Source organism: Vombatus ursinus, unplaced genomic scaffold (assembly GCF_900497805.2).
Source record: "Vombatus ursinus unplaced genomic scaffold, bare-nosed wombat genome assembly UNPS02004736.1, whole genome shotgun sequence".
NCBI lineage: Eukaryota > Metazoa > Chordata > Mammalia > Diprotodontia > Vombatidae > Vombatus > Vombatus ursinus.
In genome coordinates this window covers 4980-28507 of record NW_020944514.1, presented here as the reverse complement: position 1 = coordinate 28507, position 23528 = coordinate 4980, and the positions used below count along the sequence as shown (strand labels likewise).

General features: G+C 40.2%; 2 protein-coding genes across 2 annotated transcripts; both read left to right on the top strand.

The window, feature by feature from the left end:
- The first annotated feature begins 6716 nt into the window (after nt 1-6716).
- LOC114027474 lies at nt 6717-15610 on the top strand. Its single transcript, XM_027841550.1, is given in 7 exon segments — nt 6717-9101; nt 13210-13821; nt 13824-14092; nt 14094-14228; nt 14230-14401; nt 14403-15258; nt 15261-15610. Coding segments are annotated over 7 exon segments (4779 nt in total).
- A 5368-nt stretch (nt 15611-20978) lies between these two features.
- On the top strand, nt 20979-23521 carry LOC114027401 (protocadherin alpha-8-like; the record flags this gene model as incomplete). The annotated part of the gene is made up of 1 exon (XM_027841433.1): nt 20979-23521. A coding segment is annotated over exon 1 (2445 nt), but the record flags the coding sequence as incomplete, so codon positions are not given.
- Nucleotides 23522-23528: the final 7 nt, after the last annotated feature.

Genomic DNA, 23528 nt, shown 5'->3' with positions numbered 1-23528 from the left:
TTCTTCTTCTTCTTCTTCTTCTTCTTCTTCTTCTTCTTCTCCTCCTCCTCCTCCTCCTCCTTGCCCTCTTCCTCCTCCTTTTTTTTCTTCTTCTTGTTCTTGTTCTTCTCCTTCTCTTCTTCCTTTAGGACAATTTGCTAATTTTTCTTTGGTTTTTATAATTTTTGAGGAAAATAGAGATTATAATATGAGCAGTAGGTTATGGACTTAATAAAAAGTTCCTGCTATAAACAAAAACTGATATTATAGTACCAACAGCTCCTTCTAGAAGCACTGACAGGAAAAATTTCCTTACAGTTCTGGTTTTTTATGCTAAGGATTTGAATATTCACAGAAAAATTCAGGAGAATATTTTATTTACATTTATTGGAACTTTCCTTATGTTTAACTCACATTCACATGGTTTTTATGTGCAAAAATTGCACCTTCAGGTAATAGGATGAAAATATCTCATATTCTTATTCAGTGTGATTTCTCTGACCTTTCAAAAGTGCTCCTTAATATGCAAAAATATATGTTATCTGTAGGAAAACAAACATCAAGAGAATGGAAAACACAAGTTCACCATTAATTTCTAAATATGCAGATGTTTGAAATCATTGACAGTCTGACTTCTTGTAGACAGAACCTTAGACAGCTCATTCCTGCTCTGTTTCTGTAGGTAGGATGTAGAAATAGGTGGAGTGAAATGTAGCATGAATGTAGAATAGAGTGACAGTAACTAGAGAGCAATTGTAAGTAATTATAATAGCTCCCTCTTTTTAAATCATTTCCAAGTGACTAGTTGAGATTGATGGCCAATCCACTAGAAGAGATGAGAATAAAATTGTTCTTAACTGTTGAAAGTAAGATGAAGGTAATTTCACTTCAAAGCACAGATATCTTTCAATCATTTGTTAACAGAGATCTGTGATTGTTTCTGGTGGTTCCTGCAGCAATCACTAGATTTATTTGTGTTCTTTGGAGAGAATATTTGGTATTAAGGTAAGTTATTTGGTTAGATCAGTGACACACTCAGGATAGTGTTCCACCTCTGTCTGTGCTCTCAAACAATGTATCACAGGAAGAACATGGCTATTACCTTCAAAGTTTAGTAATTCATCCTCCAAATCCTTTTATAATAAACTTTCATGCCATTTGTGAATTTCTAAATGCTCTTCTTGAATACAGTATGTAGTCTTTACAACTACATAATGTAACAAGGCCCTTATGTTGCCTTGATGTATAAAATAAAAATTTACTTTGTTTTAAATTATAATTATGAAGATTCATGGAATGCCCAGTATTCAGGAATTTTAGTGAACAAATTTTTTTTTTTATATTTACACCTTCCATAGACTTTGTATCCCAGTACAGTTTTTATAATTTCACACCAAAGAGTTCTAACCTTTTAAATTTATCATTGCATGAAAATCCCTGTATTTGATAATTTTCATTGACCTTCCAGGATTATGTTGTATATTTCTTTTTTTGGTGGGGGGGATTAGGCAATGGGGTTAAGTGACTTGCCCAGGGTCACATAGCTAGTAAATGTTATGTGTCTGAGGCCAGATTTGAACTCAGGTCCTCCTGAATCCAGGGCTGGTGCTCTATCCACTGTGCCACCTCACTGCCCTATTATGTTCTATATTTCTTATGGTATGGTCTCTAGAGTATGAGCTGTGTAATAGTCTGTATGCCTCTTGCTCTCTATAAGCTAAATCTGGAGAAGCCACCATCAGGTTTACTGCAGGGTTATGAATTTTTCAGATCTAGCAACTTTTGGAGACTATCTGTTGAACCTTAGAAAGACTGTTATTTTGATTTTATGGCAGTTAAGTGGCACAGTGGCTAAAATGCTGGGCCTGAAGTCAGGAAGACTCATCTTCCTGAGCTCAAATCTAGCCTCAAACACTTACTGTGTGACTTAACCCTATTTGCCTCAGTTCCTCATCTGTAAGATGAGCTGGAAAAGGAAATGGCAAAACACTCCAGTATTTTCGCCAAGAAAACCCCAAATAGGGTCAGGAAGAGTTGGAAATGACTGAACAACAATGACATTTTGATTGTGAAGGGAATACTCAGATGGAGGAAATTACAGTCTTGTAGTATTCACATGTGAAATAAACAAAATGATTGGAATATCATTAAACACTATAAAAAGAATGATTCATTATAATTTTAGTTGTAGGAATCAGGCTAATTGCACATGAATTTTAATTTGGAGGTTACAATTGTTGATTAAAAGATCTTTTAGTTGGCTTTGGAGGACCAGTAATCTAACAGAGTAGCAGATCTTTATTACACATATTTTTCTTTTTCCCTCCAAAGGAAAACAAGCTTTTATTATTGCTACAGAAACAACCAGAATCTGTCACAGAACTAGCTTAAGAAATTATGGAAGAGAACAGATCCTTTTGGAGCAAGTCTTAATCATGTTTTTATGACTAAAAACAAAATTTATCTGCATGAGTAGTGAAGGCCCTACCCTACACATTTTAAGTGTTTGTTGAAAGATTGCCTGAAAATTTGATTGCTAAGGCTAACACTGATTAGAAATCTGTTAACTTTACTCTCTCTGTTATGCATTTCACCCACAGAGTTTTCTACAATGGTGTTCTATTTTTTGGTGTGTGTGTGTATGTGTGGGGCAAAGTACTATCCTAGTAGTGGAGGAAGTGTACAAAGTGGAAAGAGTTCTAAAATTCTATCTCTAATCTCTATATCTTTGTGACTCCACTGTGGAATGCGTTCTCTCCTCACCTCTGCCACTTAGAATCCTAATTTTCCTTCAAAGGTTAGCTCAAGTTCTACTTCCAACATGGGATCTTTCCTGATACCCTGAAGCTGCCTTCCCAATTATTTTGCATTTATTTTATATGTAAGTTGATTTCCCAAGTAGAATGTAAGCTCACTGAGGGCAGGGAACTTTTGACTTTAGTTTTTAATACCCACAGTATCTAGTACCATGCCTGTAACAGTAGTAGCTGGCTCTTGATCAGTGTCAGAAAGAACTAGGCTCAAATCTTATCACTGACAGTTATAATGTTACGCTGATCATGTCATGTCTCAGCCAACTGCTCAGGATTTAGCAGTCTTTGATAGGGTTGTGGTTTGATTCAATGGATCAATCTCACCACACTGAAACCATAAGTCCTTTTGATGCTATTTTAGTAACTTTTTAGAAAAGTCTGTTTCTTGTTCCTCATGATACCTTTTCTCTGGAAATGCATTCTTTTCCTTTTTTCAGTTTTATACTTTTCATGCTGATTATTTTTAGTTTCAAATGAATGTGGTACTTCACTGCTTTTAGGTGTTTATTTGAATGTCTTCAAAACATTGTTGCTATGAATGGAACACATGTGGAAGGAAACCTGGATAATAGTTTATAATTAAAAATTTTGTTAGGAATTTTCATTTCTTCTAGGAACAAGTGGCTGAAATTTCTAAAGGCAGAACATTAACACAAACTCCTTTTCTTCATAAATTCAACTTTTAAAAGTCAGACCAATTTTGGATCTTTGAAGACAAAGATATTCAATAGTAAAAAGATATTCTTGGCTGCAAACACAGTGCTGAATATTCTTATGAAAGTGAATTATGACAAATTTTAAATTCTTAATATTATTCTGACATGTGGCCATATCAGGGCTAGTGTTTGCCTAGTAATGAATTACTTCATTTAATCCACTACATTCATAACTACTGACAATATAAATGTTCCAAATTGCATATTTACTTTTCTTTGCAATCAAGCACATTCCTTGATTGCAAATTATTTGGAGATTTTAAAATTATACAAACTCATCTTTATTATATCCCAGTTATTTACTATAAGCCCAGTTATGGGTAGAATTAAAAATACAATGCCATATGTCAACACAAATTGTTCCTGTCACCTTGTTGTCTATGATCTTTCTAAAGCATTTGACAATTTTGGACATTTTCCTCCCTCACCTGTGGAAACTCTCCTCTCTTGGCTTTTATGGCACTATACCATCTCCATTATTTCTCTGTCTATGTCTCTTTATCTGTGTCTGTCTGTTTGTCTGTCTGTCTCTGTCTCTATCTGTCTGGTCTCTGTCTGTCTGTCTGTCTCTCTCCTGAATTCTTCACTAGCTCCCATGTACCAAATGTAGACATTTCTTCAAGTTCAGTATTTTTGTTCTTGCTCTCATCTCTGGAAGTTTCTCAGTGAACTCAGCCATACTCATGGTTTTGTGACTCCTAGATTTTCTTTAGCTTTGTTTCTTACCTAACTTTCCATTCTCTCACCACATACCATCATGTACTTTTCATTTAGTTGTTCTGTCATGTAGTTAAATATTTCCAAATCATCTTTCCTTATAAGGCAACATTGATTTCCACTTTACTGGTCTCTGTTAATAACATCACCATTCTCCCTAATGCCTAGACTTGACAACTACATAAATTTTAATTTTTATGCCAATATCTAATCATCTTATACTCCTGCAGCATCTTTGACATTTATCTCTGTGGATCTATTATGTGATAAACAAAATTATAAATTCATTCATCACTACTGATGACACTATCTTTTTTCCTCAGTAACTCTTTTATCAAATTTTATTCCTCTATATCTTTCAGATTTTTCATTTATCTCCCTTTTTAATTTTAATATGGTATCTTTAATCCAGGATCTCATAATTTTCTATCCCTCCAGTCTATCCTGTTTACAGCCATACGAAATTTTCTTAAAGTTCCTTTTTCATTATATCACTTCCCTTCTCAATAACCCAAAATTATTCTCCATTGTCACTAGATGAAAGCCAAATTCCCTAACCTTCAAGACATGTCTTTTGGAGAAACAATTAGCTCATAGTCATGTATGTTCTAGCAGTTCACGGGACATCCCAGCTCATACTGAGTAGTTTCTGAAAGCCATCACCAGCGTGAAAAGCAGGCTTAACTACTCCCTGACACATTACCTTCTCTCTGTCCCTTTGCATGGGCAAAGTAGTTTCCTCATTTTTTTTAAGGCAATTGGGGTTAAGTGACTTGCCCAGGGTCATGCAGCTAGTAAGTGTCAAGTATTTGGTCTGAGGCTGGACTTGAACTCAGGTCCTCCTGACTCCAGGGCCAGTGCTCTATCCACTGCAACACCTAGCTGCCCCATTCCCTCATTTTTATGTCTTATTATTTTCCACCTGTATAGAATTCCCTTTTCTTTGTCCACCAATTCTTCAAGATGTAACAAAAACCTCATTGCTACTTTTTTGATAATTCCAGCCAACACTGGTCTCTCCCCTTCTTGACTGCCCAGCCATAGTCTGCTGCATACGTTGACTCTCCATAATATTCTGTTCAACCTTTTATGATATTTGGGCTGGTATTATTCTCATAGAATTTCATATATACTTAGGATTGTATGGTGCAATATATGTAGTTATAATCTATCCAAATTCTATTGGATCTATCCAAAAAGTTTACATTCACCTTGAAATCAGGAACTAGATACAGAATATACATATTGATTTCCACAACAGCCCCTAGTGTATTTCTCAACAAAGTAACTGTTCCAGAAATAGTTGTTGAAATGGAAAACAGTGAATTCAGATTTTGGATTTACATATTCTTCACACTATTTATAATCAAAGGAATTGTGGGCTTTGTATATTGGTTACTTGAAACAGAAATTTTAGGATATATTTCTTTTAATACATAAAATTGATGTTGATATGCTTTTTATAATAGCATTTGCTAATCATATTGGTAGGTGGGAAAATGAGGGTTTTCTTTTTCATAGAATGAATAGGCTAGTTGAAATTGAATGAGATTGAAGTTGAGAAGAGGGTTTGTTAATTGGGACCAGAGAAAGCAAATTTCTGAAACACTCTGTTCCTTAAACATACAACTGACTTTAATAGGACTTTCTAGATTTTCTTTTCTTCCTAAGGATAAGGAGAAAAGAAAGTGGAAACTATATCTGAATATCCACAGAAATAAAAATTAGCATAAGTCTAAATCTTTCTCAAGACTTTGTATGAAGTATTCAAGAGCAGAGGAAGCATGGAAAATGATCTCCAAAACATATCTTTTTTCAGCTTATCATCAAAACCAGACTTGCAAAACCAAATCTCAGGTAGATGTGCAGACCAGGAATGATTTTTTTTTTTTTTTGCATACTGGAATGAAACATTCCTGGGTCTCTTTCTTAGGTTCAGACCCACCATTCACATTACATATGGTCTTACCTTACATTTTGATGCAAGAAGTATTCCAATTTCCAAGTCCATCCATGATGAGGAAGGACAGGGATTGAGGGGTGGGGGGCAGATTCAGGCAGATTTTAAAGGGCCAGTTTTGAGATATGTATTTAAGTATACCCGTAAATCAGATATGTTGTATTTTTGCAAAGATAATTTTTTAAATCAGATACACTGTTCAAGAATCTCCAAGCTAGACAAATAAAAATTGGAAACACTGCAGGAGTAGATGAAGGCTATATAATTCAAATAAATTGTTAAAGCCAACTGACCACATGGTGTCGCTGTCCACCAAAAGCTATTTTCTAACAAAGAAGGGAGAGCAATCTTCCTATTTAAAAGGAAAAAAAAAGCTGTCCACACCCTTCTATTTCTTCTTTCCTGACAATATTCTGAGAGCTCTCATTGCTCTGCTATTGAATTCAAGGACTTTAGGAACAGTCATCCGCTTTATTCCTGGAATTTTTAGAGTAACAGATAAATGATTGAGGCATCTGAAAAGGATTTGCGATGATAGACTGGAAGACAGGCGGCCTGGGAGCCCAGCATCTGCTGTTCTCGGTTCTGCTTCACACAGCCTGCAAGATGGGGAGCTGCCAGGTACATTACTCGGTGACGGAAGAAGCGAAACACGGTACGTTTGTGGGGCGAATCGCGCAGGACTTGGGTCTGGAAGTCGGGGAGCTGGTGTCGAGGCTGTTCCGGGTGGTGTCCAAAGGTCGCCGGGACTACCTGGAGGTAAATGTGCAGAATGGCATTTTGTTTATGAATTCACGGATCGACCGCGAGGAACTGTGCGGCCACAACCCTGTTTGTAGCATCCACCTGGAGGTGATTGTGGAGAAACCGCTGCAGGTTTTCCATGTGGAGGTGGAGATCAAGGACATTAATGACAACCCTCCTGTGTTTTCCTTAAGACAAAAGAATCTGTTTGTTTCTGAATCCAGCCCACTAGACTCTAGGTTCCCACTAGAGGGCGCATTGGATGCGGATATTGGAGAGAATGCTTTGCTGACCTATAGCCTCAGTCCTAATGAATATTTCGCTTTGGATGTAAAGAAAAAGGATGAGAAAATGAATTCCCTTACGCTTGTTTTGAAGAAAGCTCTAGATAGAGAGGAAACCACTGAACATCATTTGTTACTGACTGCCACTGACGGAGGAAAACCTGAGCTCACTGGTACCATTCAATTGCTGATCACAGTGCTGGATGTGAATGACAATACCCCAGAGTTTGAGAGGACAGTTTATAAGGTGAGATTATTCGAAAATGTACCGAATGACAGTTTAGTAACGAAAATGAATGCCTCAGATTTGGATGAAGGATTAAACGGGGAAATTATTTATTCGTTCACTAGTGATGTTTCCTCTAACGTACAGAACAAGTTCCACATAGACCAAGTCAATGGTGAGATCAAGATAAAGGGAAATATAGATTTCGAAGAAACAAAATTATTTGAATTCCAGGTAGAAGCAACTGATAAGGGGACTCCTCGCATGGTTGGCCATTGTACAGTCCTGGTCGAAATCATGGATATCAACGATAATGCCCCTGAAGTTGCGGTGACATCACTATCACTTCCTGTCAGAGAAGATGCACCCTCTGGTACAGTCATTGCCTTAATCAGCGTGTCTGACCGTGACTCCAGTGCTAACGGGCAGGTGACTTGCTCGCTGTCGCCTCCTGGGCCGTTCACGCTGGTGTCCACTTTCAGGAATTACTACTCGCTGGTCCTGGAGGGTCAGGTGGACCGCGAGACTGTGCCTGCCTATGAACTGGTGGTGACAGCCAGGGATGGCGGGACGCCGGTTCTGTGGGCCACGGCCAGCGTGTCAGTGGACATCGGAGACGTGAATGACAACTCACCTGCCTTCCAGCAGCCTGTGTATACTGTGTTTGTGAAGGAGAACAACCCTCCCGGCTGTCACATCTTCACTGTGTCGGCCTCCGACCCGGATGCGCAGGAGAACGCTCTGGTGTCTTACTCTGTAGTAGAACGCCAGGTAGGCGAGCGTCCACTGTCGAGCTACGTGTCTGTGCACTCAGAGAGCGGCAAACTGTACGCTTTACAGCCCCTGGACCACGAGGAGCTGGAGCTGTTGCAGTTCCAAGTGAGAGCCCGCGACGCAGGCTTCCCTCCTCTGAGCAGCAACGTGAACCTGCAGGTGTTCATACTGGACGAGAACGACAATCCACCTGTAGTGCTGCCACCTCACGCTGGCGTTAGCCCAGTGACTGAACTAGTGTCGCAGTCGGTGACTGCAGGCCATGTGGTGGCGAAGATTCGGGCTGTGGATGCAGATTCTGGTTACAACGCGTGGCTGTCCTACGAGCTCCTGTCGGAGGTGGGCGTTGGGCGCAGCCCTTTTCAAGTAGGTCTGTACACTGGCGAGATAAGCACGACTAGGGCCTTGGAGGAATTTGATGGGCCGAAACAGATGCTGCTGGTGTTGGTGAAGGATCACGGGGATCCTGTGCTGTCTGCCACAGCTACTCTGATGGTATCCCTGGTGGCAAGCGGACAAACCCTGAAGACGTTTAGTGCAGGCCATGCAAAAATGAAAGAGGGGATTAGGAAAGAGGCACAGCTGGTGGATTTTAACGTGTATCTGATCATAGCTATCTGCTCGGTTTCCAGTTTGTTGGTGCTGAGTTTGCTGTTCTATATGGCAATGCGGTGCTCTGCGCCTCTGGAGAGCCTCTACTGTCCAAGAAAGCCAACAGTAGTGTGTTCGAGTGACGTGGGGAGCTTATCTTATTCTCAGCAGCTGCAGCCGAAGATTTGCTCTGGAGAGGGAGCCACTAAGAGGGACCTAATGGCCTACAGCCCCAACTTCCCCTCTTGTTTGGGGGACAGAGGTCAGCAGCAGGAGATGGTTTCAGAAACTGGGAAGGTAAGTCTTGATTCCTACATCTGAGATAGTCTTAATTAGCAAATTTTTAAAAGTTTGAAAAATTCTCACAAATATTTTCTATCTCCCCTCTCCCCGGAAGTTTCATTGTCCATTTCACAAACATCTAATGTTACATTAAATTTCCCTTTGTGACGTCGGGATTTCTTAGAGATGTAAGTGGTATTTGAATGATAATGAGCATACTCAAGTTATGCTGTTGGGGATAGTTTTAGTCCTTTGAAGTGCTGACTTCATTTTTCCATGAAAAGATGTATTGATGTATACCAGAAGTAAAAATTTCCCTTGTATAAACTGTATGCTGTTAAAAATTTTGCACCTTCCTCTAGGAACTACCCTTCTCCACCAACTTGACAACATGATTACATCAATCTGTGTATTACCTTCCGTGCTATATTTTGCAATCCATCCATACCTCATACTTTGCATTTCTTATATATAACCTCCCACAATCCTCCAAAGAGGATCTATACTCAACATGGGAAAGCCATTTATCTAAGTCTTTACATTTAGTGAGTACCAGTAAAGAATTTGGGCTCTCTACCAATTATCTCTCAGCCTTAACATAGGAATATATTTCTACCTTGTTCTGGAGTACTTTAACTCCTCTCCCTACCCAACCCCCAAGGCTTTTCAGCTTCCTTTTGTGTGTTGTCTTCCCCTATTAGGATGTAAGTTTCTTTAGAGCAGGAACTGTCTTCTTGTATTTGTATTCTAAGTGCTTAGCACAATGTTTGGCATATAGTAAGCACTTAGCAAATACGTGTTGACTTGAATTGCCAGTTAGTTTTTCCACTAATATATTTTCTGGCTGATACCTGTATCAACACTTAATTTGCATGGAAGGAATATGCAACCTCTTGATGCCCATGGTACATTTTGCTATCGCTCTTTGGGAAATGAATAATTTTTATTTTTCAGAGATTGTAGTGTTTACTGATTTACAGTGTCATTTGTCAAACGGTGTTAAAAGAATGGGTTTTTGTGTTGGGGAGCAGTTTGGAATCATGCAATTTCACTAATACAACTCATCTCATCTCTCTATTCTATTATTTTTATTTAATCCTGGTCTCAGCTCATAGTCTCAACTCATTGTCCATGTATAGTTCTCACAAAACTGAATAATACAGGAGGCTCTTAGTTAAACTGCTTGTCTAGGGTGGCTTTGATTCTTTCATTTTTCCTTTGTGGACTGTTAGGCTAATCTCTTTAGTGTGGCTGTAGATGGTTTTGAGGGTCCTGTATTCTTTCTGGGGCTTCAGAATCAATCAGCAGAATGTCTTCAGAAAACAGTAGCATCTGGAGGACTTTGCCTTTTTAGGAATCTCTTTAACAAATACTATTCAGAAAAATCTTGCTGTTTTAAAAATATTTTTATTGTTGAAAATGTTTCATAGTAAAATCATTCTATTTTTTCCTATTCCTGGAGTATGACTTCTGTTCTCACCTGAACCTCACCAATAATCCTTTCTGCATCACCATCAAAAAAGTTGGCCACCCACCCTTCACTTTTGTGTCTTGAGTGAGGGGAAACCCACTACCTCCCCAGACAATCTATTCCATTTTTGTATAGCTGGAATTTTTAGGAAGGTTTTCCTTACAAAAAGTATAAACATTCCTCTCAGTAATTTCTACCAATTGCTTCTATTTCTGGAACTGTCTGTAAGGCTAAAAAATCTGATCTCTTTTCACCATGACAGTCCTTCAGATGCTTAAAGATAGCTTTCATGTTTTTCCTTAAGTTTTCTCTTCTCTTCTTAGTTCATTAAAACAATCCTTAAGTTGCAGTTTCCAGTCCATTACCAATGGTGGTTACCTTCCTCTGGATGCTTTCTGGTTTATTAGTATGCTTCCTAAAATATGACCTTGGGAGCTGAACACTATATTCCAGATGTTCTCTAACCAAAGAGGAGAGAACAGACCTTCATTTTAGTGTTATTGACACTAATTTTCTGAATGCAGCCTAAAATTTAATTAACTTTATTCACTCTCATATTGCACTATTAACTCATCTCTTTGAAGTTGACCAGAATTGCCAGTTCTTGCTCATGGAAACTGTTTCTGTTGATGTCTTTTTATTTTTGTAAAGCTGATTTTAGAAATCCAAATGTAGAGCTGTTCAATAACCTCTATTAAATGTCATCTAACTAATTCAGTCATTTTCCTATCCTGTAGGCATCTGCTTGGATCTATAAATTCTCATACAATGCATTAGCTATTCATTCAGATTTATGTCTTCTGAAAATCTGATAAGCATGCCATTTTAGTCATTGATGAAAATGTTAAACAGAACCAAGAATAGGTCCCTGAAGCTCCCCACCAGAGACTTAAGTCCAAAATGACATCAAGCCATTAATGACTATTGTTGACATCTAGTCATGTAGCCAATTCTGAATTCACCCAACTGTACTACTAACTTGACCACATTATTTCACCTTGTCAATTGAGATAGCATGAGAAACTTTGTCAAATGCTTTATAGTAATCTAGTCAAACTGTGTCTGTCCAATTATCCTATCTTAAGGTCTAATAACCTGTCAAAAATGGATATGAATTAGTCTGTAAATCATGATGGCTCTAAGTAATTGCCACTTTCATTTCTAGATACAGGCTAAGCATTTCCATAACAATATGTTCTAAATTCTTAGTAGGCATTGAAGTCATGTTCACCAGCTTATGTTTTGAAGACTTCATTCTATTGCCATGTTCTAAAAATAAGGGCAACACTCTCCATTTCTGTGACATCTCTCATTCTTTATGATCTTTCAAAAATTACTGCCACTATCTCCATAATCAAAATTGTTAATTCTTTCAATAGTACGAGATTCAGTTCACAAAGGCTGGGTGACTTGAATTGATCATTTGCATTTAGATGGTTTCTTATTATTTCCTTACTCATCTTCAATTTTCACTCCTTGTTAACCATATTTCATGCTGTCCCTTTCAGTCCAAATCTCATTCTTGTTGGTAGAGAAAACTGAAGAAAAGTAAGGGTTGATTACTTCCGCTTTTCTGAAATCGTGTGTTATCATTGTCTAGTCTGTTGTGAGGAATGCTATAATCCCTTCTTTGATCCTTCTTTTCCATCCATAATAGAGTAAAATGTTTTCAGCTTGTCCTTCATATTCTGCCAAAACTACAGATGAAAGACATTTAACAGTCATTTCAAAATGTAGGGCTGGAACTTAGGAGAGTCATTATAGGTGGATTGTAGATTTGGGAGTCAAATGCTTTCAGATAATTGAACCCATAGGAATATTACCAAAAAAAATTCTATAAAGGCAAGACAATAAGGTCCAGTTAATCCAGAAAATCAGCAACTTAAGGTATTTCCTTCAGCACTGCTTCTTTTCTCCTTTATTTTTCCCTAGTGTTCTCAGACATATACATTTCCTGTATATATACTTTTCAATGACTCAATTAATTATCCTTACTGATTGCAACTTATTTATCACCAATATTTTTAAAAAAACCACATTGAGAAAGGTGAAGAGATGTTTTCTCTTCGTCCTCACATTGTTTAGATACTTTGGATCCTTCCTACTTCCCTACCATATTGTATGTACCATATATGTTGGAGATCACTTGTTTTAAGATCTTTGAGTGGATGGACTACTTAATCACCTATTCTGATATTACATGAATCTAGTGCAGTCCTTTGCACATAACCACTTAAATGTTTGTGGATTTGAATTTTTCTTAGTGAGCAAAGACTCCATTCCTTCTACACCAGGTGATAGAAAACATTGAAAAAGATAATATTGCTTTCTGAAATCATGAGAATAATGGTCTTATGTTTCAATAGAGGCTCAAATATGGGGAAATAAAGTGTAGATATTATTGTTTACTGCAAATACTACAATGGAAATTACTGAATTAAATCTGTGTACCATTTCCTATTGTCCACATGATGTCGCTGCCTATCACAAATGGTCTCCTCACAAAAGGCCAAATCTCACATTAAACATTAGATCTATTCAGTCGGGGATGCTGAAAGATGGTGGATGCAGTAGAATGGGTTTGAAAGAATCAGAGAGCAATATTTACCTTTACTCTCTTAAGATGATTCATTAATTAGAACAATTCCACAGAGGACTTGTGATGTTTTTTTCTGGACAGGCAGCCTGGGAAGCCGGCATCTATTGCTTTCATTTACACTTAATACAGCCTGCGGGGTGGGGAGCGGCCAGGTCCATTATTTGGTACCGGAGGAAGCGAAACATGGTATGTTTGTGGGGCGAATTGCGCAGGACTTGGGTCTGGAGGTCGGGGAGCTGGTGTCGAGGCTGTTCCAGGTGGTGTCCAAGGGCAGCAGGGACTACTTGCAGGTAAATGTGCAGAACAGCATTTTGTTTGTGAATTCAAGGATCAATCGGGAGGAGCTGTGCGGCCAAAATCCAGTTTGTAGCATCCACCTGGAGGTGATCACGAACAAACTACTGCAGGTTTTCCATATGGAGGTGGAGATCAAGGACATTAATGACAACTCACTCTTGTTCCCAGTGAAGGAACAAAAGCTGTTTATTCCCGAATCCAGGTTGCCAGACTCTAAATTTCCGCTAGAGGGTGCGTCTGACCCTGCTGTTGGGAGTAACACCTTGCTTACGTACTCACTCAGCATCAATGATTACTTCATTCTAGATGTAAAATCAAAGAACGATCAAGACAAATTGGTTGAGCTAGTGATGAAAAAACAAAACAAAACAAAACACTAGACAGAGAGGAAGTTCCTGAGCATCACTTAATACTGACAGCCACAGGTGGGGGCAAACCTGAACTCACGTGCACAGTGCAGCTGCTCATCACGGTCCTGGATGTGAATGATAATGCCCCCACTTTTGAACGATCCGAATACGAAGTGAAGATATTAGAAAAAGCAGCCAGTGGGACCTTAGTGATCAAATCGAATGCCTCTGATGCGGATGAGGGCATCAGTCAGGAGATATTATACTCTTTCAATAGTCTTGCTACACCTGCTATTAAAGACACGTCTTATAAATCCAGATACAGGAGAAATTACATTTCAAAGAAAGTTGGACTTCGAATATGTAAATTCATATACACTTAGAGTTGACGCAACAAATAAAGGGAACCTGCCCATGGTTGGACATCCGAGTGGACGTCCAGGATACCAATGATAATGTCCTGAAGTTGGCGGTGTCATCACTGTCAATTCCTGTCAGAGAGGATGCTCTACCAGGCACAGTTATCGTCCTTATCAGTCTGTTGGACCGTGACTGTGGAGCCAACGGACAGGTTACTTGCTCGATGTCACCCTCCTCGCCCTTTCACGTTGGTGTCCACTTTCAGGAAGTACTACTCGCTGGTGCTGGAGAGCTCCGTGGACCGTGAGAGCATGCCGGCCTATGAACTGGTGGTGACAGCGAAGGATGGCGGGTCTCCAGCGCTTTGGATCACTGCCAGCCTGACTGTGGGTATCGCTGACGTTAACGATAACGTGCCTGCCTTCGAGCAGCCTTTGTACACCTTGTTCGTGAAAGAGAACAATGCACCAGGCCGTCACATCTTTACAGTGTCTACATTGGACCCTGATGCTCAGGAGAATGCATTAGTGTCTTGCTCCCTGGTGGAGCGGTGGGTTGGGTAACGTCCTCTATCGAGCTACTTGTCTGTGCACTCGGAGAGCGGCAAAGAGTACGACTTGCAGCCGTTGGACCACGAAGAGCTGGAGCTGCTGCAGTTCCAGGTGAGCGCCCGGGACGCAGGCTTCCCTCCTCTGAGCAGCAACGTGAGCCTGCAAGTGTTTGTGCTGGACAAGAACGACAACGCGCTGGTTGTGCTGCCGCCTCACGCTGGCTTTAGCCCAGTGACCTAAGTGGTATCACAGTCCGTAGCTGCGGGCCACGTAGTGGTGAAGATCCCGGCAGTTGACGTGGATTCTGGTTACAATGCGTGGCTGTCTTATGAGCTGCTGCCGGAGGTGGGCAGTGGACACAGCCCTTTCCGCGTGCGTCTGTGCACTGGCGAAATCAGTACTGCTCGGGTCCTGGATGAGTCGGATGAACCGAGGCAGACACTCCTTGTGTTGGTGAAAGATCATGAAGAGCCCTCATTGAAGGCTACTGCAACAGTGACTGTGTCACTTGTAGAGATCGGGAAGAAGTTTAAAAGTTCTGTGGCTTCCAGGGACCTAACAAAGAGCAGAAGGCCTTGGTGGATGTGAATGTCTATCTGATCATTGCCATCTGCTCAGTGGTGTGGAATCTGTTGCTATATGTGGCACTTCAGTGCTCCTCACCTCCGCAGGGCTTTCATGGGCCTGGGAAGTACACTCCAGTGTATTCAAACACTGTAGGGAACTGGTCTTATTCCCATCAGCAAAGACAGAAGATTTGCTCAGGGAAGGGCGCTGTCAAGAACCATCTTACGGCTTTCAGCCCGAATCTTCCACCATGTCCAGATTCTCAGGATGGAAAACAGGCAGAGCACATGCAGAACTTGGGGAAAGTGAGTGTGACCTTTTACCTTTGAGAATATCTTTTATGTTGATTCAGATATTTAGAAAATTAGCCCATATACCTAAATTTGTTTTTTAAGAAATATAGACATCGGGGTAGCTAGATAGAACAATGGCCCTGAAGTCAGGATGACATGAGTTCAAGGCCTCAGGCCAAACACTTGACACTTACTAGCTGTGTGACCCTGGGCAAGTCACTTAACCCCAATTGCCTAAAAAAAAAGAGACATCTCATATTTCTTTAACATCTAATTTTGATAACATTAAATTTCATTTTCAGTATTGAAACATTTTAAAATTAATTATACATATTGTGTGTGAAGTATGATACCTTTGGGTGGAACAAAGATTAATAGAGAATTCTTGCCAGTGGAGATTTTTAGTCAGTGCATCTTTTTGGAAGCTACTTGACTAATCTTCCTTATGCATAGATCAAATGATGATATTTTCCATGCCGTTCCCCAGATCTTTAGTGGCTCTATTTTTTCCCCATAGAGTTCCAACTTGTTTAACTGTCATTCAAGGTCATTTGGAAGTCAGTAGTTATTCTAACAGTTAATACTTATGTCATGTTACTTTTCTCTACACACTCTGTTCTTTAGCAAGACAATATACTTTGTCTTCCAAACATTCCTTCAGATTTTTAAAATCTTATTGTGTTTGTTTTCTTATTGCATTACCCCTAGAATATCTTTTCTTACCCTATTTGGCTGTTGAATTACTATCCAAAAGAAACCTACCTCTTTCTTTTTTAAAAAATAGTATTTATTTTAACATTGTTCAAAATATAATTTTGAATTTCAAATTCTATCCCTCTTTCCAGCCCTGCTCCCACCCACTGAGAAGGGAAGCAGTATGACATAAATTATACATGTGAAATCATGAAAAATGTACTTCCATGTTAGCAATGTAGCAAAAAGGGAAAAAAATAAGTAAAGTGAAAAATTATGCTTCAATTTGTCCTCAGAGTTCATTAGTCCTCTCTCTGGAGGTGGACAGTATTTTTCATCATTAGTCTTTTTTAATTGTGTTGGATCATTGTACTAATCAGGGTAGCTAAGACTTTCACAGTTCATCATCATTATGATATTGCTGTTATTATGTACAGTTTTCTGCTGTTTTTGCTTACTTTACTCTGTGTCAATTCATATACATCTTCCTGGGTTTTTCTGAAACTATTCTCTTCATAATTTCTTACAGGCAATAGTATTCTGTCACAATCACATACCACAGCTTGTTCAGCCATAACCCTATGGATATTCCTTCAATTTCCGTTTCCTTGCCACTGCAAAAAGAGCTGGTATAAATATTTCTGTACATATAGGTCTTTTCCCTTTTCAAAAAATCTCTTTGGGATTGATGGGTCAAAGGTATGCAAAGTTTATAGCCCTTTGTTTATAGTTCCAAAATTTTCACCAGAATGATTTGGACCTGTTTACAACTTCACCAATAGTGCATTAGTGTACCTATTTTCCACATCCCCTCCAGCATTTGGCATTTTCCTTATCCAGCATATTAGCCAATGTGATATGAGTGAGGTGGTACCTCAGTATTGATTTAATCTGCATTTCTCTAATAAATAATGATTTAGAGTGGATAGAGCACCAGCCCTGGAGTCAGGAGGGCCTGAGTTCAAATTTGACTTCAGACATATAACATCACTAGCTGTGTGACTCTGGGCAAATCACTTAACCCCAATTGCCTCACCCCCCCCCCAAAAAAAGATTTAGAGCATTTTGTCATGTCACATTTGATAAGCTTAGATTACTTCTGATGAAAACTACCTGTTCATATCCTTTGACAATTTATCAATTGGAAAATGGTTCTTATTTTTATAAATTTGACTCAAATATTTGAGAAATGAGGCCTTTATTAGAGAAACTTGCTGTAGAAATCCCCCTCCTCCCAGTTTCCTTCTTTTCTTCTAATTTTGGCTGCATTGGTTTTGTCTGTGTAAAAATTTCTTAAATTCATATAATCACAATTATCAATTATACTTCTCATTATCCTCTTTCTCTCTTGTTTGGTCATAAACTGTTCAATTATCCATAGATCTAACAAATAAAAATTTTCCACCCTCCCCTAAATTGTTTTTGATATTACCTTTTATGTCTAAATCATATATCGATTTTGACCTTATCTTGGTATATGGTTTGAGTCATTGGTTTATGCCTAGTTTCTGCCAAACTGCTTTCCAATTTCCCCAGCAATTTTTTGTCAAATAGTGAATTCTTGCCCCCAAAGCTTGGATCTTTGAAAGGTTTATGAAACACTGGATTACTGTGGTAGTTTACTACTGTGTATTGTGTACCTAATCTGTTCCCGTGATCTACCACCCAGTTTCTTAGCTAGTACCACATTATTTTGATGATTACCACTTTGTGATATAGTTTGAAATCTGGTACTGCTACGTTGCCTTCCTTCACTCCCCCCTCCCCATGATTCCCTTGATATTCTTGACCAAAGCTTACCTCTTTAAAGAAGTTTTCCTGTTTCCATATGTAAGTCCCCATCTTTTCCCCTGACCTCCAATACCAATTTGTTTTACTATCTCCAAAATGTGTTTTAAAATGTATCTTCCTTTTCTGTGTATTATAGTGATCACCTAAATACCATGCACACAGGGATAATGTCTGGTCTAAGCTTTACATGTCTCCATTATTGCATACAGTGCTCTTTAGATGTCAGGTGCTTAAGAAAAGTTGATAAAAGTGAATGTGTTAGTGTAGTGATTGGCCTCTTCTATGAAAATAAGAAGGACTGAGATCAATATTCTACCTGGTTAAACTACTGTTTGCAGAATCTATCTCTTGGTTGTCACCTACCCTTGGGCATTATTGAAATCATGTTCTTTCAACTCTTCTGAAATTTAGATTTTCGGTATCAAATTTCCAACACTACACTATTATGTATGGCTTTCTTTTTCAGACCTGAAACTTCAGATTTGGTTTTGATACATCTCCTAATTATTTTTTTAAAAATGATATTAACTACTTTACTTCAGCCAGTTTGAATGCAGTGATATATTTCTTCTCATTCATTTTGTGCTCTTAGTTTTAATTTTAGCGGCATCTTTTTTTGTTCTTTGTAAATTTAATCATCTAATCACAAATGAATATCTATTTACCATTTAAATTTTTGAAGAGTAATTTTATTGATCAGAAGAGACATATTTCATAAGAACACTCTTAGTAATATTATTTTTAGAAAAAACAGAAAATATTATTGCATTTAGGAGAATCATTTTGTTTAAATAGTTACATTTAAATTGATACCTAATCGCTCTCCTTTTTTTCTAAAAAAAAATAATTAATTCAGATATTATCTCCATGATGGTCACGGAATATTGGCCATTTTGCCAGATCAGGCACATTTCTTCTTGTGCTGAGCACAGACTAGATTGTTAATAAGCTTCTAATGATTGGTCAGAATTATTACTTTTCTTTTTCATGTGTTGCATATCTCTCAACTTTCCTTAGGTCTCTCTAGTTCCTTAAGTTTCCTTATTTGGATGGAAGAAATATTGATGCATAATAATGCTGAGGATATTGAAGATATAAGGATTTTCTTTATCAACTGACAATATGACAACTGTTAATTCTATGAAAATACTAAATGTGAATCTATGAGGCTCAGAATCTGCAATATGTGTTTGTTCTCATGGTATTATGCCAGAAATACTATTCATTAAGATTGGCAGTCATAGAAGCAGTAGTCACTAAATCTAATTCCTCTATAATTAGGTTTTTCTTCTTTCTTTAGAAGCAATAAGAGTGGGGGGATTTGAAAAAAGGGAGAAAGCTCTAAAATTTCATAGTTGATGACCTGACACAAGCACCTTGGTGCAGGCCCTCATCACTTCATGCCAAGAAAGTTGCAATAGTCTACTGGATAGGCCTTCCTGCCACAATATTTTCTACTCATTCACTACTCAGCTGGCAAAGTGTTCTTCCTTAAGTGTAGGTCTGATATTGCCACCCTTAGGAAACTCCAGTGATTCATCATCACCTCCAGAATTAAGTATAAAGTTGAGTATAATCCTCTGTTTAGAATACAAAGCCCTTGGTAAATTGCTCCTCTACTTTTCTAGTCATCTTACACCTTAGACAACCTGTCAACCTCCCTCCCACCTAAATACTCTGAAATCCAGTGACATTGGCTTCCTTGCTGTTCCTCAAACAACACACTCCATTTCTTGGCTGTAGGCATTTTCTCTGGTTGTCCTGCAAGTGTGGAATGTTCTTTCTACTCATCTCCACCTTTTGGATTCTCTAGTTTCCTGTAGGTCCTACTTAGAATTCCAACTTTTACAATAAACCTTTCCAAATCTTCCTTAATACTAGTGCCTTCTGGGGCAGCTAGGTGGTGCAGTGGATAGAGCACCAGCCCTGAAGTCAGGAGGAACTGAGTTCAAATCCAGCCTCAGACACCTGACACCTATTAGCTGTGTGACCCTGGGCAAGTCACTTAATCCCAATTGCCTCACCAAAAAGCAAAAAAAAAAAAATACTACTGCCTTCCCTTTGTTGATGATTTCCAATTTATCTTGAATACAAACTGTTTATAAGTAGTTGTTGGCATGTTGTCTTCTCCAAGAGACTTGTGCTCCTTGAGAACAGGGGCTGTGTTTTCTCTTTCTCTGCATCCTAAATGCTTAGCAAAATAGTGCCTGTCACACAGTGGCACTTAATATTTATTGACTGACTATTTACAAATGCATCATAAATATTTTAAAATGCAAGATTATATTATTCACATTCTTATAATACTAAAGTTTACAAAGTGATTTCCTGGCCCAACTAGCATTTTTTATCTCCAATTAACATGTGAAGAAATGGACTGTGAGAAGACAAGCGATTTGCCCAAGGCCAAGGTAAGTAGCCTTCAGGAATCAGACCCAAGCCTTCTGACTCTTCTGACTGTCCCATCCATTACTCTTCTAGAGTTCTTGTTTAGGGTTCTAATAGGTGCAAAATGTCCACCTCTACAACAGGAAGTACTGAGCTAATTTTCTTTCCTTAATACAATAACTTCTTTCTGAAAATTTAAAACTGATTCAAAGACATAAAAGAACCAAAGCATCATTTCCTTCATAGATAAGCGGCAGAAGCAGCCACAATGCAAGTATCCTTTTTTTAAGACGTAGAAACATCGGTTCTCTGCTGAAGGAGCTCCCAAAACTCGAAAAATAAAAAAAAAAATTTATGAAACACAATTAGATACTGGACAATATACGAGTTGCTTTTTTACGCCATAAAGGAAATAAATGACTTACGCTTTAGAGCCACATGATGTCGCTGTCGACCACGGAATATCGCTAAACACTATGTTTTGCGTCTTGGAAAGAGGCTCTGTTTTGTCTTAAATGACGCAAAGCAATGGCGGCTGCTGCAGAATAAGACTGGAGGAAACGGACACCCATATTTGCCCTTATTCCAGTATTTGAGCTACTCTTTGGAATAAAGCAAAGAGTGTTTGCGATGGTGTTTTCCTGGGGAGGCGTCTTGGGAGCCCAGCAGTTGCTGCTCTTATTTCTGCTCCACACATCCTGGGAAGTGGGGAGCGGCCAGGTCCATTATTCGGTGCCTGAAGAAGCGAAACACGGTACGTTCGTGGGACGAATCGCGCAGGACCTGGGTCTGGAGGTCGGGGAGCTGGTGTTGAGGCTGTTCCGAGTGGTGTCCAAGGGTCGCCGGGACTACCTGGAGGTAAATGTGCAGAATGGCATTTTGTTTGTGAATTCACGGATCGACCGTGAGGAGCTGTGCGGTCGCAGCCCTGTTTGTAGCATCCACCTGGAGGTGATCGTGGAGAAACCGCTGCAGGTTTTCCATGTAGAGGTGGAGATCAAGGACATTAATGACAATCCACCCTTGTTCCCAATGAAGGAACAAAAGCTGTTTATCTCCGAATCCAGGTTGCCGGACTCTAGGTTTCCTGTAGAGGGAGCCTCTGACCCAGATATTGGCTCTAATGCCTTACTTACTTATAGACTCAGCACCAATGATTATTTTATTTTAGAAGTAAGATCAAAGAATGACCAAAGTAAATTGGTTGAGTTAGTGTTGAAAAAACCGCTAGACAGAGAGGAAGTTCCAGAGCATCACTTAATACTGACAGCCACAGATGGGGGCAAACCTGAACTCACGGGCACAGTGCAACTGCTCATCACGGTCCTAGATGTGAACGATAACGCCCCCACTTTTGAAAGATCCGAATACGAAGTGAAGATATTAGAAAATGCAGCCCACGGAACCTTAGTGATCAGACTGAATGCCTCCGATGCGGACGAGGGCATCAATAGGGAGATTTTATACTCCTTCAATAGTCTCGCTCCACCTGTCATTAAAGATAAATTTCATATAAATCCAAATACAGGAGAAATTTCAATTCAAGGACATCTGGATTTTGAAGATGTTAATTCCTATGAAATTCGAGTTGACGCGACAGACAAAGGGAATCCCCCAATGATTGGTCATTGCACGGTCCTGACAGAAGTTCTGGACGCCAATGATAACATCCCAGATGTCGCAGTGACATCGTTGTCTCTGCCAGTCAGAGAGGATGCCCCTCCAGGTACAGTCATTGCCTTAATCAGCGTGTCTGACCGAGACTCTGGCGCCAATGGGCAGGTGACTTGCTCGCTGTCACCCCCCGGGCCCTTCACGCTGGTGTCGACCTTCAGAAATTACTACTCGCTGGTGCTGGAGGCTTCTGTGGACCGCGAGAGAGTGCCGGCCTACGAGCTTGTGGTGACTGCGAGGGACGGCGGGAAGCCAGCGCTTTGGGCCACTGCCAGCGTGTCTGTGGCCATCGGAGACGTGAACGATAACGCGCCCTCCTTCGAGCAGCCTGTGTACACTGTGTTTGTGAAGGAGAACAACCCGCCGGGCAGTCACATCTTCACAGTGTCCGCGTCTGACCCGGACGCGCAGGAGAACGCGCTCGTGTCTTACTCCCTGGTGGAGCGGCGGGTTGGGGAGCGTCCGCTGTCGAGCTACGTGTCTGTGCACTCGGAGAGCGGGAAAGTGTACGCCTTGCAGCCCTTGGACCACGAGGAGCTGGAGCTGCTGCAGTTCCAGGTGAGCGCCCGGGACGCAGGCTTCCCTCCTCTGGGCAGCAACGTGAGCCTGCAGGTGTTTGTTCTCGATGAAAACGACAATTCTCCCGTGGTTCTGCCCCCTCACTCAGGGTCCGGAGCAGGTGGGGTCCCAGTAACCGAGTTGGTATCTCAGTCGGTGACAGCGGGTCACGTGGTGGCCAAGATCCGGGCAGTTGACGCGGATTCTGGTTACAATGCGTGGCTGTCTTATGAGTTGCAGCCCGAGTCGGGCGTTGGTCGCGGCCCTTTTCGCGTGGGACTGTACACTGGTGAGATCAGCCTAACACGCGCTCTGGAGGAATCTGACGGGCCGAGGCAGACGCTGCTGGTGCTGGTGAAAGATCATGGAGAACCAGCCCTGTCTACCACAGCCACCGTGTGTGTATCAATGGTGGAGAATGGACAGCCCGCAAAGACTTTTTCAGGGGCTTCTCGGATGTCGGCAAAGGCTGGCGTGGGAAAAGAGACAGCTCTGGTGGATGTGAATGTCTATTTGATCATCGCCATCTGCTCAGTGTCCAGCCTGTTGGTGCTGAGTCTACTGTTGTATGTGGCACTTCGGTGCTCTGCCCCTCCACAGGCCTCGTATGGGCCTGGCAAGCCTACTTTGGTGTGCTCAAGTGAAATGGGGAGTTGGTCTTATTCTCAGCAGCGGCGGCAGGTTTGCTCTGGAGAAGGGGCGGCCAAGACCGACCTCATGGCCTTCAGCCCTAACCTCCCTCCGTGTCCTGTTTCTGGGGAAAGAGGCCAGAAGCAGGAGGCTGCCTTGGATAGCTCGGGAAAGGTGGGTGACTATGGATTGTGCATTTTCATTTTTGTTGAGGTGCAAG